The 24,678-nt window shown below is 41.1% G+C and overlaps 1 protein-coding gene across 2 annotated transcripts in view; it reads left to right on the top strand.

The window, feature by feature from the left end:
• The window catches only part of SLC25A26 (solute carrier family 25 member 26), a 167,899-nt gene that overhangs the window by 125,886 nt on the left and 17,335 nt on the right, over window positions 1-24,678 (top strand). For both annotated transcript variants that reach the window (XM_075549915.1, XM_075549913.1), the window contains one exon: window positions 7,995-8,039. In XM_075549915.1, the coding sequence (XP_075406030.1) occupies window positions 7,995-8,039 (45 nt within the window). The remainder of the gene's footprint in view (window positions 1-7,994; window positions 8,040-24,678) is intronic.

The raw sequence follows: 24,678 nt of genomic DNA, 5'->3' as shown, positions 1-24,678 counted from the left end.
ACAAACCTTGTTTTGGACGTCAGTCAACTTCCTGAAACAGGTGAAAATGTTGACAAAATTTGGGCACTTGGGTTCAAAGACCAATGACTACGGATCATTGAAGTTATCTGGAGTATCTTGGAGCTTGGTTCAGCAAATTTTAATGGAAGGTTTGGGAATAAGAAAGGTCATTGCAGAATTTGTGCCCCGGGGATGTTATTCTTACCACCCTGAAAGCAAATTTCAGTCAAACCAGTGGAAGGTGACATCGTCACCTTGCCTAAAAAACACTTGTCAAGTGAAATCAAAGATCAAGACAGTGCACATTTGGTTTTTTGATGTGAGGGAGATAGTGCCTTTGGAGTTTGTTCCACCAGATTAAACTGTTAATCAAGTTTTCTACATACAGAGGTTCTGAAAAGATTGCATAATTGCGTGTAACCAAAAAAATCTGATTTGTGGCAGATGGGGAACTGGTTTTGCCACCACGACAATGACCTGCTCACGCAGTCATCTCAGTGCTCCAGTTTGGAGCAAAAACACACCCCTCTCTTGCTTCGTGCACCCTACTTACTTGACCTCGCTCTGTGCGACTTCTTTTTCTTTTCTCGAATGCAGAGGGACATGAAAGGACAGTGAATTGACAGTAGTAGAGGTGAAGAAAAAATGTGAGAGGTGCTGTCAGCCATCCAAACAGAGGAGTTTGAAAAATATTTCCAAGAATTGAATCACAGATTTGACAAATGTATTCATGGAGTACTCTGAAGGTGATAAAACTGTTTTGTAAAGAAATTTAAATGTGAAGCTTTGAAAAAAAATCCATTTTTGTACCCCTTTATACATGAAACAAACAGCAGTACTTTAAGCACACAAGCAAAAATCACAGCAGAATGACAGCAATATAAACTTTTATCTATCCACAACACAGTGTAACTGGATTGAATGCACCAGTCAAGAGAAGAGAATAGTTCAGTGGATAAAACAACTCGACCCATCAATACTGCTGTGTAGACATAGCACACCTTAGATACAAAGAGATTAATAAGCTAAAAGTCAAAAGTGGGTGCGTGGGGGAGAATCAAACTAATGGCAATATTAATTTCTGATAGACCCCATGGCAAAATCCATCATAAGAGACAAAGAAGAACATTATACAACTACTAAAGAGTTAAATGAGCAAGAAGACATAAATATAAAAAATAAGCACCCAACGAAAGGGCCACAAATTATTTTAAAATTAGCATAACTGAAAAGAGAAATCAACAACTCTACAAAAATAGTAGATTTTAATATACCATGTTTGAAGAAGGAAGAAAAGTGGAAAATCAAAAAACCAGAAAAACAACCCAAAAGTTAGAAAAAGAGCATAATCATCTACTTCACCTCATAGATGTCTACACAGAACAAAACTACCCGCCAACACAAGAAATAATAATTTCCAGCACATGTGCATTTTCCAGAAGATATCATTTGTTAGGTTTCAAAAGAAGCCTCCATAAACTTTTAAAAATCTGAATATTAAAAAACATCTCATTTCACAGTGCTATACAATTAGAAATCAACCATAGGAAGATCAAAGCAGGAGTCGGGGTCAAATACACGCAATCTAGCACCCTGTTAAAATCTATCAGGCTAACAGAAAAAAAACAAGTGAGAAAAAATATTTCTAGGAAATATTTTGGGAAAAAAAATGAAAGCAGAAACAACATACTAAAACTTTTGGGACACAGGAAAAGCAGTGCTTGGAAAATAATTTCTAGTGCTTATTAGAGACAGTAACAAAAAAGAACAAAACCAACACCTAATCCCAAAAGCTGTAACAACTCACAGGAAGAAGAATGAATGAACACTAGAACAGAGAAAATGAAATAGAAAAACCATAGAATCAAAACTAGAAGTTGATTCTTGGAAACAATGAAATTGACCAAGCACTGGCAACTCTAGCAAAGGAGAAGATGGAAAATAACATGAATGAGGAAGGAAATAGATGAGGTCACACAGACAGAAGTGAAGTGTAAAAGACAGTAACCGAAGAATATGAAGAACTGTGCTCCACAAATTTCAAAACCTGGAAGCAGTCGCTAAATCTTAGAAACATTACCTATCTAAAGTAACTTAAACCTGGAAGCAGTAGCTACATTTTAGAAGCACTTGACTACCCAAACTAACATAAGCTGAGGGTAGAGCATTTGAACAGACACAAGAGAAAAAATGAGCAGTTCATTTAAAAAAAAAAAAAGGTTTTAAACTCAGAACAACAAAATAGCTGGGCCCAGAAAGCTTTATTGGTGAAGTCTGCCAAACATTTAGAGAAGAGTTGACCCCAATTCTACTCAGCTTTTTCCAGAATATAAAGGAGAGAAAATTCTTCCAAATTCATTTTATGAAGCTAGTGTAACCTTGATACCAATGCCAAACAAAGGCCCCACTTTAAAACAGAAAGAAAATTAGACCAATATCCTTCATGAGTATAGATGTAAAAATTCTCCAAATCATAAGGAATAGATTGCAAAAGCATATAAAAATATGCCATGACCAAGTGAGATTCATACCAGGCATTCAAGGGTGGTAAAATTTTAGAAAAACATTCTATCAGCCCACCAGATAAATAAAAAAAGAACTACATAATCATATAAATTGACGCGGAAAAGCCAAGCAGCAAAAGCTAACACCCATTTCTGATTTTTAAAAAATACCTGAGAAAATATGGAATAGAAGGGAAATTTCTCAACATAAGGGTGTGAAGGGGCTTTAAAAAGCTTGTGCAAAAATGCTCTTTTATTACCATTTCCCCCCAAAACCCCTTTGAATCCCCCTTTGTGTACAAAACAACAAAAGGAAACCTTATTTGACGGTTCCCAGAGGTCAGAGGGGAAAGGAGATTCAATCACTAGCTAGGAGTAGACAGATTAATTCAGGTAAAGGGGAAAGCAATGCACAATAGGTGGGCTTAGCGGAAAAAGGACCCGAGGTAGATGGAGACCCTGGGAAGAGGCAACCGAGGTTCGCATCATCACAGTCTGTGAGTAATAGTGACCCCAGCAATCTGTGGGTGGTGCGCAAGTCCAACGGGTGTGAGAGGAGACTGTAACGTGATTGAGGGGCTTACGAAGGCTATTTCTAATATGTACCTTACAAAGGCCTGACCGAAGATATTTCTGCATATGTATCTGTGGGGATTACAACCAGTAGCATGAAACCCGAGGGATGAAGTGTGGAATGGAAAACGGATTTACTTCATGAACTTCTACCCAGGTCACAGTAAAGGTTTTTGGTTTTTCTTTTTCTTTAAGTTCTTTCTCTCCATGGACAGTATCTGTAAGTTCCTTGTAGTGGTTCAATGTAAAAAAATCAAAATAACTTTACTGTTGGATCTGCACAGAATGCTGCTCTCCCACTTTTTTTCATAACAGTGGTCCCTTGGTGGCAAGCAGCTTGTTCACCTGCATTTGTTGTGGGATTGATGTGAAGGCACAGTACTTAGAGGAGGAGGAGGGCTCTGTTGTATCGGCGTGGCACCTTCATGGTGGGCCCTCAGTGGAGCACAGGACCGCAGACTGTCCTGCACTAGAAAGGGAGCCCCGGGTCACCTGCAGCTCCCTTGACAATTGGGATGCGCCGGACCCTCGCCCTCGTCAACCACTCACTCGGTATTCTCCAGACTGCTTCTAATTTAAGACCTTATCAAAAACCATTCCCTTTTTTTTTTTTTTGATGACTTGTGTGTGTTTCTGGTTTTTGTTCTGTTTGTCTTAACTGCTTAGGGCTTTTTCTGAAGGTTGTCTCTGCCAAGGATGAGCCCCTTCTCAGCTTTTTAAACATATTTTTCTTTCCCTTGGCTTCTTTTACTCAAAGCAGTATTGTGTTCACTGTAATCTCTCACCAAGTCTTTTTCTTTTAAAATGCTTTTCTAATGTGTTTTTTCAATGACAATAGTAGAAATTTAGAGCTGAATAATATCCTGGAAATCAAGCCTTCATATCCCCCAGTATATTATAAATCACTTTGTTGTTTATTAAAGGACCACCAGGTTCAGCATATAAAAGATCACATGATTGTAAGCATTGCTTAGCTTCAAGAATAATTCTGGCCTAGTACTTGGCGATAAGCAAAGTGTGTTCATAGTGTTATTGTTATTTCATTAATAACGTTCAATACCTCCTTTATCTATTTGCCAGATGTGTGTTTTGTCTCCTTTCACACGGAATCTTCACAGGCCCCCTTATAAGTTTATTGTTACATGTATTACTGATATCCATGCAGAGTTGTAGCGGGTTTTGTTCCTCCCATCCATCTGCCTCTTTATGGTAGCCGGGTTCACTGCTGCTCACTTATTAGTGCCCTGGGTCTTAACAACGTTAGTTAAACAAAACATCTTAAATGGGGCATTAAACAGGTCCCAACAGTGAGCCGGTTTGTAACATTTGGTGCCATAAAACGGGTGTGTTGTGTTTTAGAATATAAGGCCTCTGAGTGCAGCTATTCATTTTGTGTACCTATAAAACATTTTTGAATAACAGCTTGCATCTGTTTGGGGTATAACGTTGCACATTTTGAAGAAACATCACTGTTATGTAACTGAAACAGGACATGGGGAAAGAGCTGGCTTTCTGACGGGCCAGTGCTTTCGGTCTTTGTTGGAAAGGGGGAGTCTTACTTGCTGGCAGTACTTCTTTCACATGTGCAAAGCAGATTCTTATTGTTTTCCCCCTATTGTAAATGACCATGAGCATGCAGTATGATTTTGACTTGAAGAATATTTGAAAAATTTTCACACTGCAGGAGCTTATCTTGTGAGACATACATAGTTCACTATCAGAAAGCAGAAATAAATGTAATTGAGTGAAGTTGAACTTACCATCATCGCACTGCAGTGATCTGACCATTTCAACATGTGATTGTAAAATTACTCCTTTAAGCGTCAGGGTTAATTTTTTGTAGAGGAACATGCTTAAAATGCTCATTTATAGGATTTAAAATCTAAATAGAATTAAGGACAAAATAAGTGCAAGTAAAATGCAGCTCAGTTTTATAGGTTATTTTAACCAAGAAATCAATAAAGCTAGCATCAACTATTATAATTTTTAAAATTTTGCTAAACAGCTTTATTGGCATGTAATTCACATACCATACAATTCATTAGTCCAAAATGTGATATATTAACATTTGGGAAAGGGAAGTGCAAAGAACAATATCATATCATCCGTAATCCCATTCCTTAGTAGTCTTTTTGGGTGCGTTTTACTGCACATACTGTGAATTTGAACAATTTTAGAAAAGCTTTTAGAGAACTATTACTCAGTTGGTGGTTGGGTTTTGATCGTTCAGTTTCAAGATGGACTGTGCTGACTGCTTTGACACTGTGCTGACAAAAGGCTGATCTGACCCATGTCATATGACTTTGACATACAGGCTGGGATGCTGCTTGTTTATGAAGATGTCACATTTCTTACATAGTCCAGGCTATTTTACCCCTTTTCCAAATAGAAGGTGTGCTGACCATTTCCATGACCGCTGCCAAGTCAGTCAACATTTGCTAAACTTAACATTTCTGATTAAAGTATTTCAGAAATAATCTAAAGTCTTAGATGCAGGCAAAGTTGAATATTTGTTAGTTCATCAAAATTATGGAAGTACCCATAAGCATAGGGGTCCTTCCGTGAGGTAAACTGTTAGCACAGTGTCTACCCCAAGAAATATACCTGGTAGCACCAGCTCTACCCTTTTCAGACATCCTTTGAAAGAAAGGCCTGCTTCTCTACCTCCAGAAACCCAGCCATTGGGAACATGGGGTTGACTTAGTTGGAGTAGACTCAACAACAACTGGTCATTTATATAAATAAGAGCCCTGGTGGCCTAGTGAGTGATGAGTTAGACGCTAACTGTAAGGTCAGCAGTTCAACTCCACCTGCTGTTCCGAGGTGAATGAGGCTGTTTGCTACCACAAAGATTTACAGCCTGGAGAGCCCCCAGGGGCAGTTCTCCACACTGTAGGGTCACTATGAGCCAGAGTCCACTTGATGGCAGTGCTTAGTGTTTTATTTTATAAAGTAAGGTAATTATCCTGACCACTCATGTTTCCTTATGACAGCCTTACTCTTCTCTCTGGCACTAAATCCAACCTGTAATCCGGCTTCTTCTGTCCATCTAGAGCTCCTATACCCTGCCAGTTTTGATCCTCAGTTCTTTCTTCTTTTCCCTCCTCCCCCTTCTTTCTTCAGCCCCTAATCTCTTCCCCTTCTTCTGCCCCCACTCTCCCCCTGCCTTCGCTCTCATCCTCCCTGTCACCCATCCTCCCTCTGTCATTGTTTCCCTCCTTCCCCCCTCCCTCTTTCTCTCCAGTCTTCCTGCTCCCCCACCCCTGCCAGGGCCACACACACCTATTAACTCCCTTTCTCTCTCTCTCTCCCTCCACCCACAGCTCCATGTGTACAAAGGAGAACTTAGGCATGTTAGAAGCAAATAGCTAAGCCTTCTGAAGCACTTATGAATAGGTTCATCCCCAGCCTTTCAGCTAGTAATTGAGTACTTACCTATTCGTGCCACGTAGCAATTCCACCACTTAGTATTCAAAACAAAACAAGCAAGCTCACTCCATCAATTTGATGCAGACTCATATATACCTTAGAGGACAAGGTAGAACTGTCCCTGTGGGTTTCCAAGGCTTCCTCTTTTTTTTAAATTGGGGGCTCTTAACAACTCTTATCACAATCTATGCATTTATCCATGTGTCACACACACACGTACCAATGCTGTCATCGTCTTTTTAAAGACATTTTCCACTTGAGCCCCTGGCATCATCTCATTTTCCCCCTCCCTACCTCTTGTCCCCTTGATAATTTATAAACTACTTTTTTCATGTTTTACACTGATCATTGTGATTCATTCCCCCTTGTTCCCCTCCCCAACCCTTACCCTCTTAGTACCGCTGCTTCCCTTATTGGTCCTGAGGGGTTTATCTGCTCTGGATTCCTTGGGTTTCGAGCTCTTATCTGTACCAATATACATATTCTGGTCCAGGCAGATTTGTAAAATAGAATTGGGGCCATGGTAGTGAGTGGGGAGGCAGCATTAAAGAACTACAGGAAGGTTGTGTATATCGTAGGTGCTATACTGCACCCTAACTGGCTCTTCTCTTCCTTGTGCCTCTTCTGACAGGGTGTCCAACTGACTGATGATGGGCTTTGGGTCTGCATTCTGCCCTCCTCCTCACTCACATTGATATGCTTTTTGTTAGTTTTGGGTCTTTGATGCCTGATGCCTGATCCCATCGACACCTCATGATCATACAGTCTGGTGTGCTGCATCCATGTGGGCTTTGTTGCTTCTCAGCTATATGGCCACTTGTTTACCGTCAAGCCTTTACGACCCCAGCGCTATATCTTTTGATAGTCGGGCACCATCAGCTTTCAACACATTTTCTTATGCACCCATTTTATCTTCAGGGATTGTGTCAGGGAAGGTGAGCATCACAGAGTGACATGTTAGTAGAACAAATTGTTCTTGTGTTGAGGGAGTACTTGAGTGGAGGTGCAGTGTCCATCTACTACCTTAATACTTTATACTATATACTTTATAAATAAATGTATGTATATAGTGCTATTCCCGCCATTGTATATAAATGTATTTACATATATTCATGCCTGTATTTGGACTGCTATAAATGTCCAAGACTTATCTTTGTGCCACCAGAATTTTCCATTGCTTATCATAAGAGGTATATATTTTGTCATATCAGTAGCCAGACCCTCTGTGTATTCTAACTTTCTCATTTCAAATGAGCTTTGAAATATTATCTTATGTCCCCTTGGACTGAAAAAGTTAGTAGGCTCTATCAACGGTTATAGTTTAAGTTCTTTTTTAAACATAGGCTCTATACCTACAAGTTTGTTTAATACTAGTTTTATGAGATATATAAAATTTTAAAGTACAGTTTCTAGATAATGGAAATTTATTTAGTAATGCCTGGGTAACTCTGATTATCCCACCTAATATTTTTTCTTCTTTTTCTCCAGATTCCTTTCTCTTTGGTCCAGTTTCCTTTATGGGAATCGTTAAAAGTAAGTTTTTCCATCTTCATATTAATTATCTTTATCATCATAAAAATACCTACAGTTTCAGTATTGAATAGTACAAAATAATTGGTTCGCAGTTTAAAAATACTCAAAATCCTTGTTACTAGGTGCTGACGAATTGGCTTGGACTCAGAGAAACCCTATGTAGCAGGATGAAACATTGCTCTGTCTAGAAGCCTCCTCGCAGTTGTTATGTTTCAGCCTCTTGCTGAAGACACTGTCAGTCTGTCTCATTGAAGAGCTTCTCATTTTCTTTGCCCTTCTACGTCACCAAGCATGATGTTCTTTTCCCGGGACTGATCACCTGATAACATGTCCAAAGGAAGTGAGATGCATTCCGGCTGTAATTTTTTCAAGACAGATTTGTTTTTGTGACAGCCCACAGTACTGGCAACATGAGAATTTGGATACATCAATTCTTCTGTCTTCTTTATTCATTGTCTAACATTCACATGCTTATGAGGTGATTGAAAATACCATGGCTGGGGTCCAGTGTGTGTTGCCTTCTTTCGTGTTTTATAATGTATCTCCAGGTTCTAATATCCATTGTAATGGTTACCCAGAACTCACAGGTAAAATTCATATCTATGTACTCGAGTATAAGCCAACCTGAATATCAGCCGAGGCACCTAATTTTACCACAAAAACTGCATTAAAAAATGTGTTCAGTGTAAGACATGACAAAATAATAATTTATAAATTATCAAGGGTTCATGGGGGGCAGGTCAGGAAGATAGGGGGAAGTGAGGAGCTGATACGCTGATACCAAGGGCTCAAGTAGAAAGAAAATGTTTTGAGAATGATGATGGCAACAAATGTACGAATGTGCTTGACACAATGGATGGATGGATTGAGATAAGAGTTGTATGAGCCCCAAAAATGATTTAAAAAAGAAAAAATGTGCTGAAAAACTCAGCCTATACACAAGTATGTACGATAATTAAAAAGTTCATTAAGGGAAGTTAACAAGTTGTAATTCCAGTGAAAAATGCTCAGGGTTGCGTCATTTATTAGGACAGGTTCCAAAGTTACAAAGCTTTGTCCTGTCTACTAACCAATACCCAAAGGGCATATCCATCTGTTGTAAGCTTCAACCCAAAGGCATTTAGCTAAAGCTCCATGGGTCAGTAAACCTAGCCCCTGAAATTAAGTGTCCAAAGGCACTCAGCTCCACTTCTGTGGGTCAGCAAGTCCAACTTGCCCATTTGTCCAGAGGCGCCCCACTGCAAGGCAGCCTCCCCTCCACAAAAGCACGCAGCTTTACTTGCTCCGTGGCTTGGGATGTCCATGACTGTTCCATGGTTTGGTTCCTGGTTTTGTCTCGGCTCCTCTGATGGTATAGCTGTCTTCAGGATCTAGAAGGCCCACTGTGCAGGGATCTCGGGTCCCTGTTCTTGCTGGCAATGAGATCCCTCTTCCTGCTTCTCAGAGGACTCATTTTTGTTGTTGTTTTTTTACACAGCAGGATGGCCCTGCATAGATTCCTATTTGTGGTTCCTCGCAGGTGAATCCTTTCAGTATTTTACCCCACCTTCTTGCCCCGACCATGCAGAGAAAGGTCATTGGGTGGAGTTAGAGAATTTGCATAGCAGAGCCACCTTCAATACTTCACTGCCCCTGCAAGGTGAACTTTCGTCCTCAAAGAGACATGCTTGCTTCTTGACACTTTAAAGAGATCGTGTGAAGCAGCTTTTCCTAATGTAGGATGTTGTTGGATGGAGTTCTTGATTCCTGCTTCTATGAGCATTGATTGCGCCGGATCCCAGTAAAATGAAACCTTTAATGACTTCCAGCCTTGCTGTCTAGCATGATGGTGTGTATTGGTACAGTTTGGGTTTTCTTCACCTTGAGTTGCAATCCATGCTGAAGGCTGTATATGTTGTCTTTAATGTTCATCAGAAAGTGCTTCGAGGCGTTCAGCACCAAGGTGTGTTAACTACATGATAGAGGTTAATATAGAGCCTATAATATATAGGTTACTGATAAATAGAGGTTACTAAACCTTTCTCTAGTTCAGGTGCTTTGTTCTTCTTCACATAGTCAAGCTTCCCTGATGATTGTTAAACAAACTTGCAGCAGAATTGCCCAATGTAAAACATTTGATTTCTTGACCGCGGCTTCCACGAGTATTGCTTATGGATCCAGATAAAATGAAGTCGGTGAGTGAAAACGTCAGCCTTTCCTTCATTTATCATGGCATTCATTACTGCTCCTATTGGGAGGACGTCTCTTCTCCTTGGTTGAGTGGTTATTCATATGGAAGGCCGTCATCCTAAGTTCTTCACGTCCTCTTGGCTTTCAGCAAGCAAGGTTGTATCATCTATGGATCACAGATTGTTAATTATCTTTTCCAATTCTGATGATGTGTTCTTCATGTGGTCCAGTTTCTTGGATTGTTTGCTAAGCATACACATTGGCTAAGTGTGGTAGAATGATCCAACCCTGAAGCACCTCTTTCCTGATTTTAAACCACTTAGTGTCCCCTTGTTTTGTTAGAACAACTGCCTCTTGGTTGATGTGCAGAGTCTGCATGAGCAAAGTGAAATGTTCTCGAATTCCCACTCTTCTCAATGGTATCAATAATTTGTAATGATCCGTTCAGTCAAATGCTTTTGCATATGCAATAAAACACAGGTAAACATTTTCTGGTGTGCTCTCCTTCTGGCCAAGGTCCACTGATATCAGCAATAACATTGTTCATTACAAGCCCTTTGGGGAGCTATCTTGAATTTGTGGCAGCTCTCATGTACTGCTGCAACAGTTTTTGAATTCTAAATTCAGTAAAATTTTGCTTGTGGCATTCATGATATTATTTGATAATTTCCACATGTATTGGATCACCTGATTGTGGAATGGGAGTGAATATGGATCTCTGTCAGTCAATTGGCCGGTAGCTGTTTTCCAAATTTTTTGGTAAGTCAATGCTTCCAGCATTGCATCCATTAAAAAAAATCTCAGTTGCTGTTTAGTCAGTCTAGAGCTCTGAGATTCTTCAGTATGGGCAGTTCTTCACTACAGGCTAACTCCTAAAATGGCTAAACAGCTACCAACTAGTGTTGGCAAAGTGACTGTGCATGCCTTTCTTCTTGTTTTGACATTTTACCCGCAGCGTCCTGACCATCTGATCTCAAAGTCCAAGGTTAAATTTGATTCTCTGCTTTCCTTTTCTCCGTCTCAAGCTACTCACCAAGTTTACTTCCCTTTTGGGGCCTCAAACACCTTCACTCTCTGTTCCTACTGCTGCCTCCGTTTTTTTTAGATGTTCAGATTCCTGTTAACTTATGCCTTCACTGACTTAAAATTGTCCTCTTTCTCATCTATTCTTTTTTTTTTTTTGGCTTTTAAATTTATATATTTCTTTCTTTTTTAAAACATTTTATTAGGGACTCATACAACTCTTATCACAATCCATACATACATCAATTGTGTAAAGAACATCTGTACATTCTTTGCCCTCATCATTTTCAAAGCATTTGCTCTCCACTTAAACCTTAAGCCCTTGGCATCAGGTCCTCGTTTTTTTCCCCTCTCTCCCCGCTCCCCCCTCCTTTATGAGCCCTTGATAATTTATAAATTATTATTTTGTCATATCTTGCACTGTCCGATATCTTCCTTCACCCCCTTTTCTGTTGTCCATCCCCCCAGGGAGGAAGTCACATGTAGATCCTTGTAATCGGTTCCCCCTTTCCAACCCACTCTCCCTCTACGCTCCCAGAATCGCCCCTCACAGCCCTGGGCCTGAAGGTATCATCCACCCTGGATTCCCTGTGCCTCCAGCTCCTATATGCACCGGTGTATATCCTCTGCTCTATCCTCATCTATTCTTTACATTGAATTTTTGTGACCTCTTTAAGCATCCTTGTACATTGATGACTGTCAAACTTTCAACTTTCTAAAATTTCACAACATGATGCGTTTGGCATGTAGAGCTCCGCACACTGCGTTTTCACAGCTCCCCTTGCCTCATACGTTGTTTGTTTTTTACCTTATATGTTTTTATTGTTGTATTTTTCCTCCAAAATTGCTCTTCTCCGGGGAGACTCGCTTTTTTGCTGCCTAAGAGGTGTGTTCTCCCCTTTCCCTCCCTGTACTTTGGTGATTTTGCTATTTCATATACTTAAAAATTGGTAAAATATCCACTCAGCTCATTTAAGGCATTCTGAAAATTGTGTTGATTTTTGTTTTTACATGGATGACACCAAGTTTTAAAACCTCATTACTCTCCTAAATTTTGCATGTCTCTGCTGCACCGTAGCGGTCTTACAATGCGCTCACTTGAAGAGCTCCCTCTGGAGTGAGCAGCCTTGGGGCGTACAGGTGGGTTATGGGAATGAGTGGAACCAGAACCTCATTTTCCCACGTGCTTGGGTTTAATTCCACTTTTATTAGAAGGACATTTGTCTTTGGATTGTTTATATGTAGTTCAGCCTCTTAGCAAGTCTTTATAACTATGTGCTAATTGCTTAAAAGTTAACATGTTTTTTTCATTTTCATACATACTTGTATAACTATATACATTAACTTTTATTTATAATTGGCTTGTTTTAGAAATATATAGAAACATATAAAACCATATTTACTTTCTTCGCCATGTAGATTTTTCCCTTCAAAAGTTAAGCAAATTACCAATAAAATGATTTTTTTTAAAGTTAAGCAAATTATGAATGTTTACAAACGTCCTGTAAGGATGTCTGGGCTTTGTATTTTGCTCTAATGCTCAGCGTCCGTTGATAGTGCAGGGTAGAGGTTTGTTAAGAATGCTACCACATGAAGAAACTAGATGGTGCCCGGCTACTAGAAAGAACAGTGTCTGGGGGTCTTAAAGGCTTGTTTTCAAACAGGCAGCCAGCCATCCATCTGAGGAGTCAGCGAAGTTCACAAGAAAGAAGCACACCCGCGGGATCTAAGGAATGTAATACTAAGATCCAAATCGAAAGAAGGGAATCGTAGTAGAGCTTAAATGGCAAACTCCTGTTTTTCTGTCGATGAAATCCAGGATAGGTAAATCTACAGAAACAGTAACTGGGTCAGTGGTTCGTTTGGGGTGTGGCAGGGGAGGTTGTGGGTAGATGAGGAGCTAATAACGAGTACAAGAATGAAGAAAATGTTCCAAAACTGATTTGCTGATGATTGTACGAGTACTCTTGATGTGATTGAACTTTTAAACTGTATGATATTTTAATTATATGCTAATAAAACTGTTGGGGAAAAGTTGTTCTACTGCCAGGCCTATTACAAAGTTACAACTCAGTAATCGAGACAAAATGCAAGCTATAAACACAGGTACATTTAAAGCAAAACGAAAAGAAAATCAGTCTAGTTATATGAGAATATGAAATTACAGTAATAATTTTTATAACACCCACTCATGCCTTTTCAGTAGAAGTGAGAGCAGTGGGATACCCTATCAAATATACTACATTGTGTATCGGAGTTGATTGGGCTTTTTATTTACATAAGGATTGTAAACTGCCAATAGTTTTTATCCCACATGACAAGTAAATACCTTGTTATTTGTTGTTGGTTCTCTTTTTAGTAATAGTGAAAATGCGTACCGATCCACAACACGTTCTCTGTTAACGTTCTGGTGGGCGCTCTCAAGTCATTTTTCACTGACAGTGCTCTGTGTGTGGCAGAATCAAACACTGCCCAGTCCGGTGTCATTTTCACAATCGTTTCGATCTTTGAGCCCATTGTTGTAGCCAATGTGTCAATCCGTCCACATGAGAGTCTTCTTCTTTTTCAGACTCTCTACCAAGTATGTCTTTCTTTAGAGACTGACCCCTCTGGGATATCATGTCCAAACTACATGTTTTGCCCTCCTTGCTTCTAAGGAATATTCTCGCTGTCTTCTAAGACAGATTTGTTCCTTCTTCTTGCCTTCCATGATATACTTAGTATTCTGTGGCAGCACCATCATTGGAAGAAAGATGGGACTTTCTACCCTTGTAGACAGTTGTAGTTTCAGAACCACACAAAGGCAGTTCTACCCTGTCCTCTATGTGATTGCTATGAGTCGGTATCCACTCAAAGGTGCAGTGAGTTTGATTTTTGGAATACCATACATCCAAGGCGTGAATTTTTCTTTGGCATTCCTTATTAATTGTCCACCTTTCACATGCATATGAAGCAATTGAAAATACCATGGCTTGGTTGAGGTGGTTCTTAATCTTCTACCATATTTTAGTAAGATTTTTAAAAAAAACTAACTGAAATAAGCTGCCACTTTCCTGACAGTTTGTCGTCATGGTGCTTTGCGTGTTGTGCTGTGATATTCGAGCTGTGTCACTGGTATTTCAAATAACAGTAGGGATCGTCCAAGGTGAACAGTTTTTAGCAGATCTTCCAATCTAACAACAGACTGCAAAGAATAAGTAGGCTGTCCACTTCTGAGGAATTAACCACTGGATAGCAGCCGAGACTTGCCAGGAACAGTGATGGAAGATGCGTCCCTGAGGTTGGAAGGCACTCAGAATGAGTGAGAAAGAGCTACCTTCTCAAAGTAGAGTTGACAGAATGGCATTCAGAGAGTAAAGCTTTCAGGACCTTCATCATGAAGGGCATGACTCAAATGAGAAGAAACAGGACGGTCATCTGTATGGGCATGACTCAAAATGACAAGAAACAGCGGCAAACATGTGAACTTGAAATGATTGAAGTATGATTCTAGGAACCTTGGAAGGCATCAAACATGAAATGGGTTGCATACATACCGGTAAGCTGGGCATTCGTGAACTACAGTGGACGGCTGTGGGCCATGTTGAATGAGATCATCTGTGGTCTCCTGTGCCGTCATGAAAATTCAAGAGGGGCGGTGTCACCCTCATCCTCAAAAAGTGTCTGTGTAAGTCAGAACTAACTTGAAGGCAGCTAACAACAATTTAAAAGATGCTCAGTCCTGAGGATAAAATGAGTATATGATTGTGCTTACACAGACAAGTGCACACGAGTAAGTTGAAAAGCACTCCAGTTCATACATGGACACGTTTACTCCAAACAAAACATTTTTAAACACGTGTCTGTAATCAGTGGATGCTAGCGTCACATTCTCTCTGTAAGACATTTCTCTTAGTCTCATCAAGGCGCCTTCAAAAAAGAGTGTAGGGACTTCTGGAAGATGGTGGCTAGGCAGACATGCTACAGAGATCTTGCACACCAAAGATGGGCAGGACCAGACGGAGCAGATACAGATGTTAGCCCTGAAACTCAGCACTTCAGAGGAAAGGATTGAAAAGTGGACTGAATACTGTCGAGGAGAAAGGCTGAACAAAAGTGGCAGGCTACAGAGCAGACGGTGAATTGTTGGCGACCCGATGGCAGGGCAGCCCTCTCGTGCTGTAGTAAGCAGCATTCAGTTGAGGCAGGCCTGATAGCTAAGTGCACATCAGTGCCTCGCACCAAAAAAGTTATAAAATTATTTTTGTTGCTAATTTTTGCCTACTTCTCCCTGCTTGTATTTGCTTTTCCTTTATTTTTTTCTTTTCTGTTTTTTTTTCACCCCCTTGTTCTACCTAAGGCAGGAGACAGCAACCAATCATTCCACACATCTCAGTCACAAGTATACCTCCTTTAGCTCCATCTATTGGGTACAGCCCCTTATCTGATATCTGATCCTGTAAACCTGATCATTGAAAAATAGCCGCCTACACCATCCACACCTGCCCTAAACTTCCCCACAAGAATATTGAACAGAGAAATGTACGGACAGTCATATACTCTTTCACACTTGCCAGGAAATATGTAGTGAGTGCCTATGATCACATTGACATACATTCGTTAATTAAATACAAATACAACATCACAGTGCCTCAGAGAACACAGCAATTTCATTTCACATCAAAGAAAACAAGACAGGGTGACTCAAACAGGTGACCAAAATACAGATCCAAAATCCTTTTCTAAGGAGGAAATGTCATTGGAACTACCTGATAAGAAATTCAAAAGAATGCTATTTAGGTTACATCAAAAAAAAATGAGAGAAAGCTAAAGCTGCAGATCAAGGAAGTACAGATAAAGCTTTAGAAGCATTCAGAAGCACTCAAAGACCTGACAAAAGCAAGGAAGAATTAGAAATCGCACAGAAAAAGATTAGTATTATGACTTCAAAAATAGATAGTACATTAAAAAGGTAAAAGATTAGAATTGAATCAATGAGAGACTGAAAGGAAGACTAATCTCCCAATACTAGTGTGCCAGAGAAACAATCAGAGAAAAGACTACCACAACAAAAAACATTGTGAAGAAATTCCATTTGTTGAGGGAAATATCTGACAACGTAAACATTGTGTACCTTTAAGCAATCATTGTTGTGAAATTCAATAAGGCATCTGACTTTGGTGGCTTGGAGCATCTAACTATGGTTGCACAAGATGCTAACTCGGGGAAAAGCCAGTGAAGGATATACGGGAATCTTTCACTATTTTTGCAACTTTTTATTAGTCAAACTATTTCATAATTATTTAAGTTATTAAAATATATATATTAAATTTCCAATCAGCTTATGTTAAAGAGTGTTAAGAAAAACCACAGAAGTAAACTAAGAACATTTCTGACATGTCATTTCTTAAAGTGGAAATTTCACATGGCATTTCACGTGAATGTAAGCTATAGAAATGTCCATAGGTGCACCTGTCAGATAGTGCATTGGGGGAAATACGCGTCACGAGAAGGAGGGCGGCCTGTGTTTACTGCTCTCACTTCCCGGTATTTTCCTCCACAATCCCTGTGGGAGTTGAGACACTAACCCTTGATTTTCTGAATTGGAAGCTCCCTTTCCTACTTGTAAGGAGCCCTCGCAGGTTAGGCTTGGGGTGCTAACCAGTAGACAGCCATTCAAACCCTCCAGCCCCTCGGGAGGAAGATGAAGCGTCTGCTCCCATGGAGATTGATAGTCTCATCAGCCCGAAGGAGCAGTTCTGTTTTATCCTCTTAGGTCCTTGTGTGTCGAAATCATCTTGAGGGCAGTGGGTTTGCTTTTGCCCCTCGACCTTTCAGTGAGCCCTGGTGACTCAGTGAGTTAAGCGGTAGGCTGCTCAGGGAAAGGTTGGTCGTTCGAACCCACCAGCCGCTCTGAAGGACCCAAGAAACCCGGTGGGCATCTCTACCCTGCCGTTCCATGTCACTGTGACCTGGAAATGGCTCAAAGGCCATGGTCTTGGCCTTGTTTTGGGTCCCCCCTTTGATCCCTCTCGGTACTTCATCTGCCTGAACAAGAAGAGTCAGGAGAACCTTTGGTAACTTCAATGCTAATTTTTCTGACAGGTCCTCCAAAGTGGAGTGTGTGAGGTGGAAATAAATGTTCCGTTATTATTACATGTCCACATTATTGCAACAAATTTGCTGTATTGGAATCTTCTTTAGTTAGTAGGGGACAGATGGCAGCGTGGACTTGCAGAGCTGCTGGTGTACCGCTTTATTTGAGTGCAAGCCGCATGGGGTTAGGGCCGAACAAAGCAGCCTCCGCTTCCCACCCACTGTCTGTGTGGCCTCAGACCTGCCTCTTCCTGTTTGTGTGAGCAGTCGTGCATCCTTTTCAAAACGAAGAAGGTAAAGCCTTCAGCATTGCACCTGCCACCTCGTTCATGCAGGTCAGCTGGTGGCGCAGCAGTTAAAGCACTCGGCTTGCCAGCTGGACAGTTAATTTGGGTGAACACACCAGCTGCTCCGCGAAGGAAAGGAGACTGCCTGCTCCCATGAAAATGACAGCCGGGAAACTAGTGCAGCCCCTGTGTCCTGCAGGTGTGTTGTGGGTCGGAATTAGCTCAATGGCCTTAGAGATAGTGTCGGCTGTAATCATTTATACGATTGGCTTCACTGCCCCCTCCCCCGCCCAAAACTCTCACAGCTGAGTTATGCTGACCCCCCATAGAGACCCTATACCTGTAGGGCAGGGTAGAACTGCCCCCTGTGAGTTTCCAACACAAGAATTTTTTTAGGGGAGTAGAAAATCCCTTCTTTCTGCCGCAGAGTGGCTGATGGTTTTGAACTGCCAACCTTGTGGATTGCAGCCCGACATATACCCACTACACCACCAGGGCTCCCATACTGTGTTTCATCTGTCTTTCCATCTTGCCTTAAATTAGTTAAATACCCTTAAGATTACTGCTCACATTTTCAGAGTGACCTTTCCTGCCCATCCAGCTATTGCCCATTCTTTCTCCACAGACAGCAGCAGATGTGCCAGTTCAGAATGTGTCTGTAGGTCACAGGAGGACTTTGTGACCGGCCGAGTTCTGCTGCTTCTCTTTCTTTAAGTGAGTCTGTACTTGGTCCCAAATGAATCATCTGTTAACAGCACACGGCTTTTTTAGACTGGTCTTAATATTATATTTCCATATAGACAGTTGTTCATTTTTAAAAATAAACAAGCTCATTTCAGCAAGTTGAAGTGGACATTGACAATCATTTGTTCATTCACTTGGATGTTTTGACGGAAGCCTAGTGGAAACTGCAGCGTCTTAGAGATACCAGCGTCTTAGAGATACCAGTGTCTTAGAGATACCAGTGTGCTGTCAAGCAGCTGTCATTTGCAGTTCCAAACAAATTTGATCCAAGTGTTCTTATACTGGATTGAAGAGGGTCAAATCAAGCATTTGCCTTAAATGATGCAAGCTTTCTGGAAATGGAAATGTAAGAGCAAACCCATTGATGCACCATATCAACTTATCCAAATTGCATTTCTGCACCTAACTACATCTCTTGGTCTAAACTCCTTGTTTATGAAATGTCGATAAAAATGGTACCTATCTCATAAGACTAATGAGGATTGAAGCGGTTACTGTGGGTAAAGTGGTATAGTGTCTCACTGCCATCAAGTTGATTCATAGTGACCCTATAGGACAGGTTAACACTGCTCTGTGGGTTTCTCAGCCTACAAATCTTTATGGGAGCAGAAAGCCTCATCTGTTTCCTGCAGAGCCGGCTGGTGGTTTTGAACTGATGACTTTGGGTTAGCAGCCCAGCACATCTTTGTCGTCTTAATTAGTGTTCTCTACCCCCCTAGGTTCTAATATCCATTCAATGGCTACACAGAACTCACAGAAAAAAATCATGATTAAAGGATGTATTAAGGAAGTCAAGAAGTTGTAATGCCAATGAAAAATGTTCAGTGTTGGGTTGCTTAATAGGACATGCTACAGAATTCTGTCACGTCTGCTAATAAATGCCCAAAGGGCTCACCAATCTGTTATACGCCTGGACCCAAAGGGATTCAGCCTAAGCTTTGTGGATCAGTAAACTCGGCATTAAGTGTGCAGAGGCCACTTCTCCCTGAAGGCACTCAGCTCCACGTTTGTGGCCAGCAAGTCCAACTTCCCTAGTTTAGTGCCCATGGGTGCCCCACTCTGCAAGGTAGCCTCCCGCACAAAAGCACTCAGCTTTACTTTTGTGGCCAGCAAGTCCAACTTCCCCAGTTTAGTGCCTATGGGTGCCCCACTCTGCAAGGTAGCCTCCCGCTCAAAAGCACTCAGCTGGACTTGCTCTGTGGGCTGAGAAGTCCAGCACGCTGTCCCATGCTCCCGGCTCCGCTGCTGCTCCAGTGGTATCGCTCTCTGAGGGATATAGGAGGTTTGCTGGGCAGAGAGCTCAGGTCAGGGGACATGCTTAACTCCCAATGCTTGCTGGTAATGAAATCCGACTTCCAGCTTCTCAGAGGGCCCATTTTATGCACAGTAGGATGGCACTCCAGGAAATCCTCTTTGCAATTACTCACAGGCGACTCCTATCAATATCTTACAACACCTTCGTACCAGACCCAGGCAGGGAAAGGTCATTTGGTGGGAATTAAGGACTTTGGCCCGAAGAGCCACATTAAATAAGTCACGACCCCTCACACATGACGTATTATGCCACCAGGGCTCCTTAGAACACAGTACTTAGAAATTGTACCTAATACAAGTTCTTAATACATAGAAACTTAAATATTTTTATTTTCCTCATGGATGCTATCGGTTTTAAGAGGATTTCTCTGTGTGCTTTTAAACTTAATTACTCAAACCAGGTGATGGTGGAAAAGTAGCCATTCTATGGAGATTCTATTGTAAACTCTTCAGCCATCTTTGTTTTCCCAACAGTCTGTCTCTGTCTCTCTCTCTCTCTCTCTCTCTCCTCCCCTCCTCTCCTCCCCTCACCCCCTCCCCTCCTCTCCTCTCTCTCTCCTGGCACCTCTGTGAAGCCTTCCCCACCTATTCCCTCACCCATTTATAACCAAGTCTCTTCAGCTCAGAAGGTAGACATAGCTGCTGTTCTGTTTACCTCCGTGACTCTGCAGTGTCTGGCATGTTGCAAGTAATTTATGAGTAATAAAGTATCTTTGATTTCCTCCTCCTATCTGGTGTATAGTTTGTATCTAGTTATTATTTATTCTTTGTTATTGCTTATACATTTAGCATCGTCTCTTTGAGGTTCTTGAAGTTGTCTATAGTAATGTCCCCCAGTCATCATCAGATTTGAGCTCATCTTTTCTAAGAAGTCAGTGAAGTGGAGAGCGATGTTAAAACTGACATTATCGTGAGGAAACACATTTGCTGCCATCAGAAGAGCATGTGGAAAATAGGCGCACATCATGGGCCTTATTCCACAACACTGCAAGGAACTCAATTGTGGTTTGTTTTTTGGGTTGTCTCCAGTGCTTATAAGAGCTCTGGGAATATAATGCTTTCTACAACAGCACACAGATGTATCTGCAAACATCAGAGCACATGTTCGCAGACGTATTTGTCCTACTGCCCCCTTCTCTGAAGAAAAACTACTCAGTGTCTGCCTGGCAATTAAAACCATTTGTACTATATAGTTCATCATCCAGGATAAAGTGTAGGTAAACTGCGTTTGCAGGATCATTCCAGTGCCACCCACCAGGGGGCAGTATCACAACTTAGGGAAACACCGGATTAGAATAGTAACAGAAAATATATCTACTACTATAGCTGTGATCGTTAGGTTTGTTGTTTTGTTTTGTTTTTTTGCCAACTAGGCCAATAGGAACATGTGGGCAGTGTTTAATCAGGTCGCAACTTGATTGGGGGGCTACCGAGATAAATAAAGAAGAGCATCGCTTGAGTTTGAGATCACACGGGGGCCGTGGGGGCCTGCTTCACTAAGCTCCCGAGCTACTGACTATTGCTGACCCACCCGGCTGTCTGCTGCCTGTGGCCAGACTCCATCTGCTTCCTTGACCTTGGACAACCCATGTGAGTTGAAGAACTTCCAGGATATTAACTGTTCCACAGAAGTGAGTTGACTTGAACCCTCTGTACTGCTGTGTGGACCAATTAGCTGTTATACTCCTTCTCGCTGTATAAACCTACATATATATATATATATACATATATATATATATAATCATAAGTATCCTGATTTGCTTCTCTAGAGAACTCTTGTCTAACGCAATAGCTATCTTTTAAAGGCCATTAGTAGTAAAACTTATTTTTAGCTTATCTTTGTTCACACTTGAGGTCACAAAAATTCATTTGATAACTCCACTCTTATTCCAGTAAGTGTTATAAATGCAGTTTCAGGTATCAATTTCATTAGTTTGGAAGGAAGGGAATGTTGCTCACATTATTTAGATCATTTGTTTTGTACTTCATGGGGTTAGGTATCTAATTTAGGAAAAGTTGGTGAAAGTTAGCTAAATAAGCAGGGTCACAGGGCTTTGATTGATTTGTGTAGTTCCGTCTCCATCTCGCAACCTGCCAGACGTGCTTCTTCACTGGAAGCAGTCCAGCAGAGGGAACGAGGATGGACCGGGCCGGTTTCTTTGGCAGTTGCGGCACCGTACACACACAGCTGAGCCTCGTGGCGCGGGGCTGCAGGACAGGGGAGCACGGTCAGTCTGGCCACAGCAGCTGCCACAGTCTCTCCTGCGGCGCAGCGTGGTCGTAGCCCTGTGGCTAACGCGTTTGTTGTGCTGTGCTCCCTGAAAAGCAACCTTCAGTTTGTCATTTCACTATGATTGGTCAATCACCAGCCACTCCAGCTCATACATTCAAGAAGTCCGTGCTGTCCCATCGGTGGCCTTTACGAATTGTGTTAGAGGCCCGAGCCGCTGCAGTGACACAAGAAAAAGAGAAGGAGGTGAACAGGGCGCTTGGTTGGAGAAAGTAGGTTTTTATTCACAAATGGTGTAGAACATCTAACGAAATGTACCAAAATATTACTAGAGCTAATAAATGTGCCATTTGAATTTAGCAAGGGTGCAAGATCCCAAATCAGTATGAAAACATCGGTTATATTTCTATACATATTAGCAACAACGATCAAAAGTTGACATTTTAAAAAATACCATTGTGATAGCATAAAAAATACGAAGGCCTAGGATAAATCTGAAAAACCAGCTGCACGATCTGTCTGACACGCACTGCGCGGGGCTCCTGGGAGAATGAGGAGGACTGAAATGGAGAGAGAAGTCAGATCTGTGGGTTGGAAAACATGCTGTTGTTGAGATTTCCACGCTGGCAAGGGAGGTTTTGTTACAGAAATTGATGAGCTGATTCTAAAATTAATAAAGAAATTCAAAGAACCTGGAATATGCAAGCCCGTTTTGCAAAAGAAGGGTTGGAAAAATAGCACTACCTGATTTCAAGACTTATTGTAAAGCCACAGTACCCCAAAGTATGGAATTAGCACACGCAGAGACACAAATGTAACTTACTTCATAATTTGTACCATCCATACAGAAATAAATAACTCAAAATTGATGGTAGACCTAAAGTCAAGCCTAGATAATTGTATTTTTAGACAAAAGCAGGAGGGAAATCCCTGTGCCCTTGGTGTAGACAAAGATTTCTCCTACATAATATCAAAAGCACCCATAGAAAAACAGTTTAACTGTTCTGTTCTTTAAAAGTTAAAGAGAATGAAAAGCCGAGCCGCCATGGGGTCCGTTCCTTATCGTAGAACTGCCTTGTTGGTTTCCAGTAGAACTATTGACAAGATCTGAAAGCCCATCTGTCTCCAGCCACAGTGAAGAGAACATATTTGTAAATGGTTTCAGAAGGTATAAAGAACTCTCAACTCAGCAATTTAAAAAAACAACAATAAAAATGTGCAAGGAAGATATGTGGATGGCAAATAAGTACATGACACAAAAAATTCAACCTTGTTGGCCATCAGGGTGATCAATTCAAAACCACATTTAGAGAACACTGCATACCTCTTAGAAGAGTTAAAATGTAAAAATAATGGAGAAACTGGGATTCTGATTCTGGTACTGGTGGGAATATAAAATAGTACCATTTGGGAAAAGAGGTTGGCAATTGCTGAAAAACGTTAAACATATACCTATCCTGTGATTCGTTTATTTCATCCTGGGTATGAAGGGGCTTCAAACGATTTGTTGGAAAATTCTATTATCTCTCAATTCCATTTTTCCACCAACTGTTTGAGACCCCTAATATTCAGTCAGGATAAATGAAAGCATGTGTCAGCATAAAAGCTCTGTATATAAATGTTCATAATAACTTAATTTGTAATAGCTCCAAACTAGGGGCAACTCAGATATTTATCAACATTTGAAGAATAAACAAGTTGCAGTGTGTACATCCCTAAAATAGAATATTGCTCACCAGTTGAAAAAACAAGTTTATGTTGAATGAAAGAAGCTGTATTAAAAAATAAACGAATTCCTGTTAGCATGTATGAAATCCTAAATATTGTACTCTCATCTCTAGTAACAGAGCTTAGTGATTGCTTACAGGTGGAGATGGGGAAAAGATGAGGGGTTAAGAAGGAGGCTAGAAAGGGACACAAAGACACAGACTTTTGGAAGTGACGGACATTTTCTTTTTTTTTTTTTTCTCTTTTCTTCTTTTACATTTTATTAGGGACTCATACAACTCTTACCACAATCCATACATATACATACATCAATTGTATAAAGCACATCCATACATTCCCTGCCCCAATCATTCTCAAGGCATTTGCTCTCCACTTAAGCCCCTTGCATCAGGTCCTCTTTTTTTTCCCCTCCTCCCTCCCCATTCCCCCCTCCCTCATATGCCCTTGGTAATTTATACATCGTTGTTTTGTCATATCTTGCCCTATCCGGAGTCTCCCTTCCCCCCTTCTCTGCTGTCCCTCTCCCAGGGAAGAGGTCACATGTGGATCCTTGTAATCAGTTCCCCCTTTCCAACCCACTCACCCTCCACTCTCCCAGCATCGTCCCTCACACCCTTGGTCCTGAAGGTATCATCCACCCTGGATTCCCTGTACCTCCAACCCTCATATGCACCAGTGTACAGCCTCTGTCCTATCCAGCCCTGCAAGGTAGAATTCGGATCATGGTAGTTGGGGGGAGGAAGCATCCAGGATCCGGGGGAAAGCTGTGTTCTTCATCGATACTACCTCACACCCTAATTAACCCATCTCCTCTCCTAAACCCCTCTATGAGGGGATCTCCATTGGTGACGGACATTTTCATGACCTTAATTAGAACAGTGGTTTCACGGGGGGTGTTATTTGGATGTTGTGGGTTTGTCAATACTTATCAAATTGTGAGCTTTAGATAAACGTAGCATATTGTGTATCAATTATTCCTTAATACTTTCTACTTTTGTAAAGAGTGCATCTTTGAATCCAAATTAGCCCCCTTGTAGCTAAGTTACAAATTGACTTTAAAAATATATAT

The sequence above is a fragment of the Tenrec ecaudatus genome, chromosome 5 (assembly GCF_050624435.1).
Source record: "Tenrec ecaudatus isolate mTenEca1 chromosome 5, mTenEca1.hap1, whole genome shotgun sequence".
NCBI lineage: Eukaryota > Metazoa > Chordata > Mammalia > Afrosoricida > Tenrecidae > Tenrec > Tenrec ecaudatus.
Note: the sequence above shows the minus strand (reverse complement) of the source record. Positions and strands in the feature narration are given on the sequence as shown.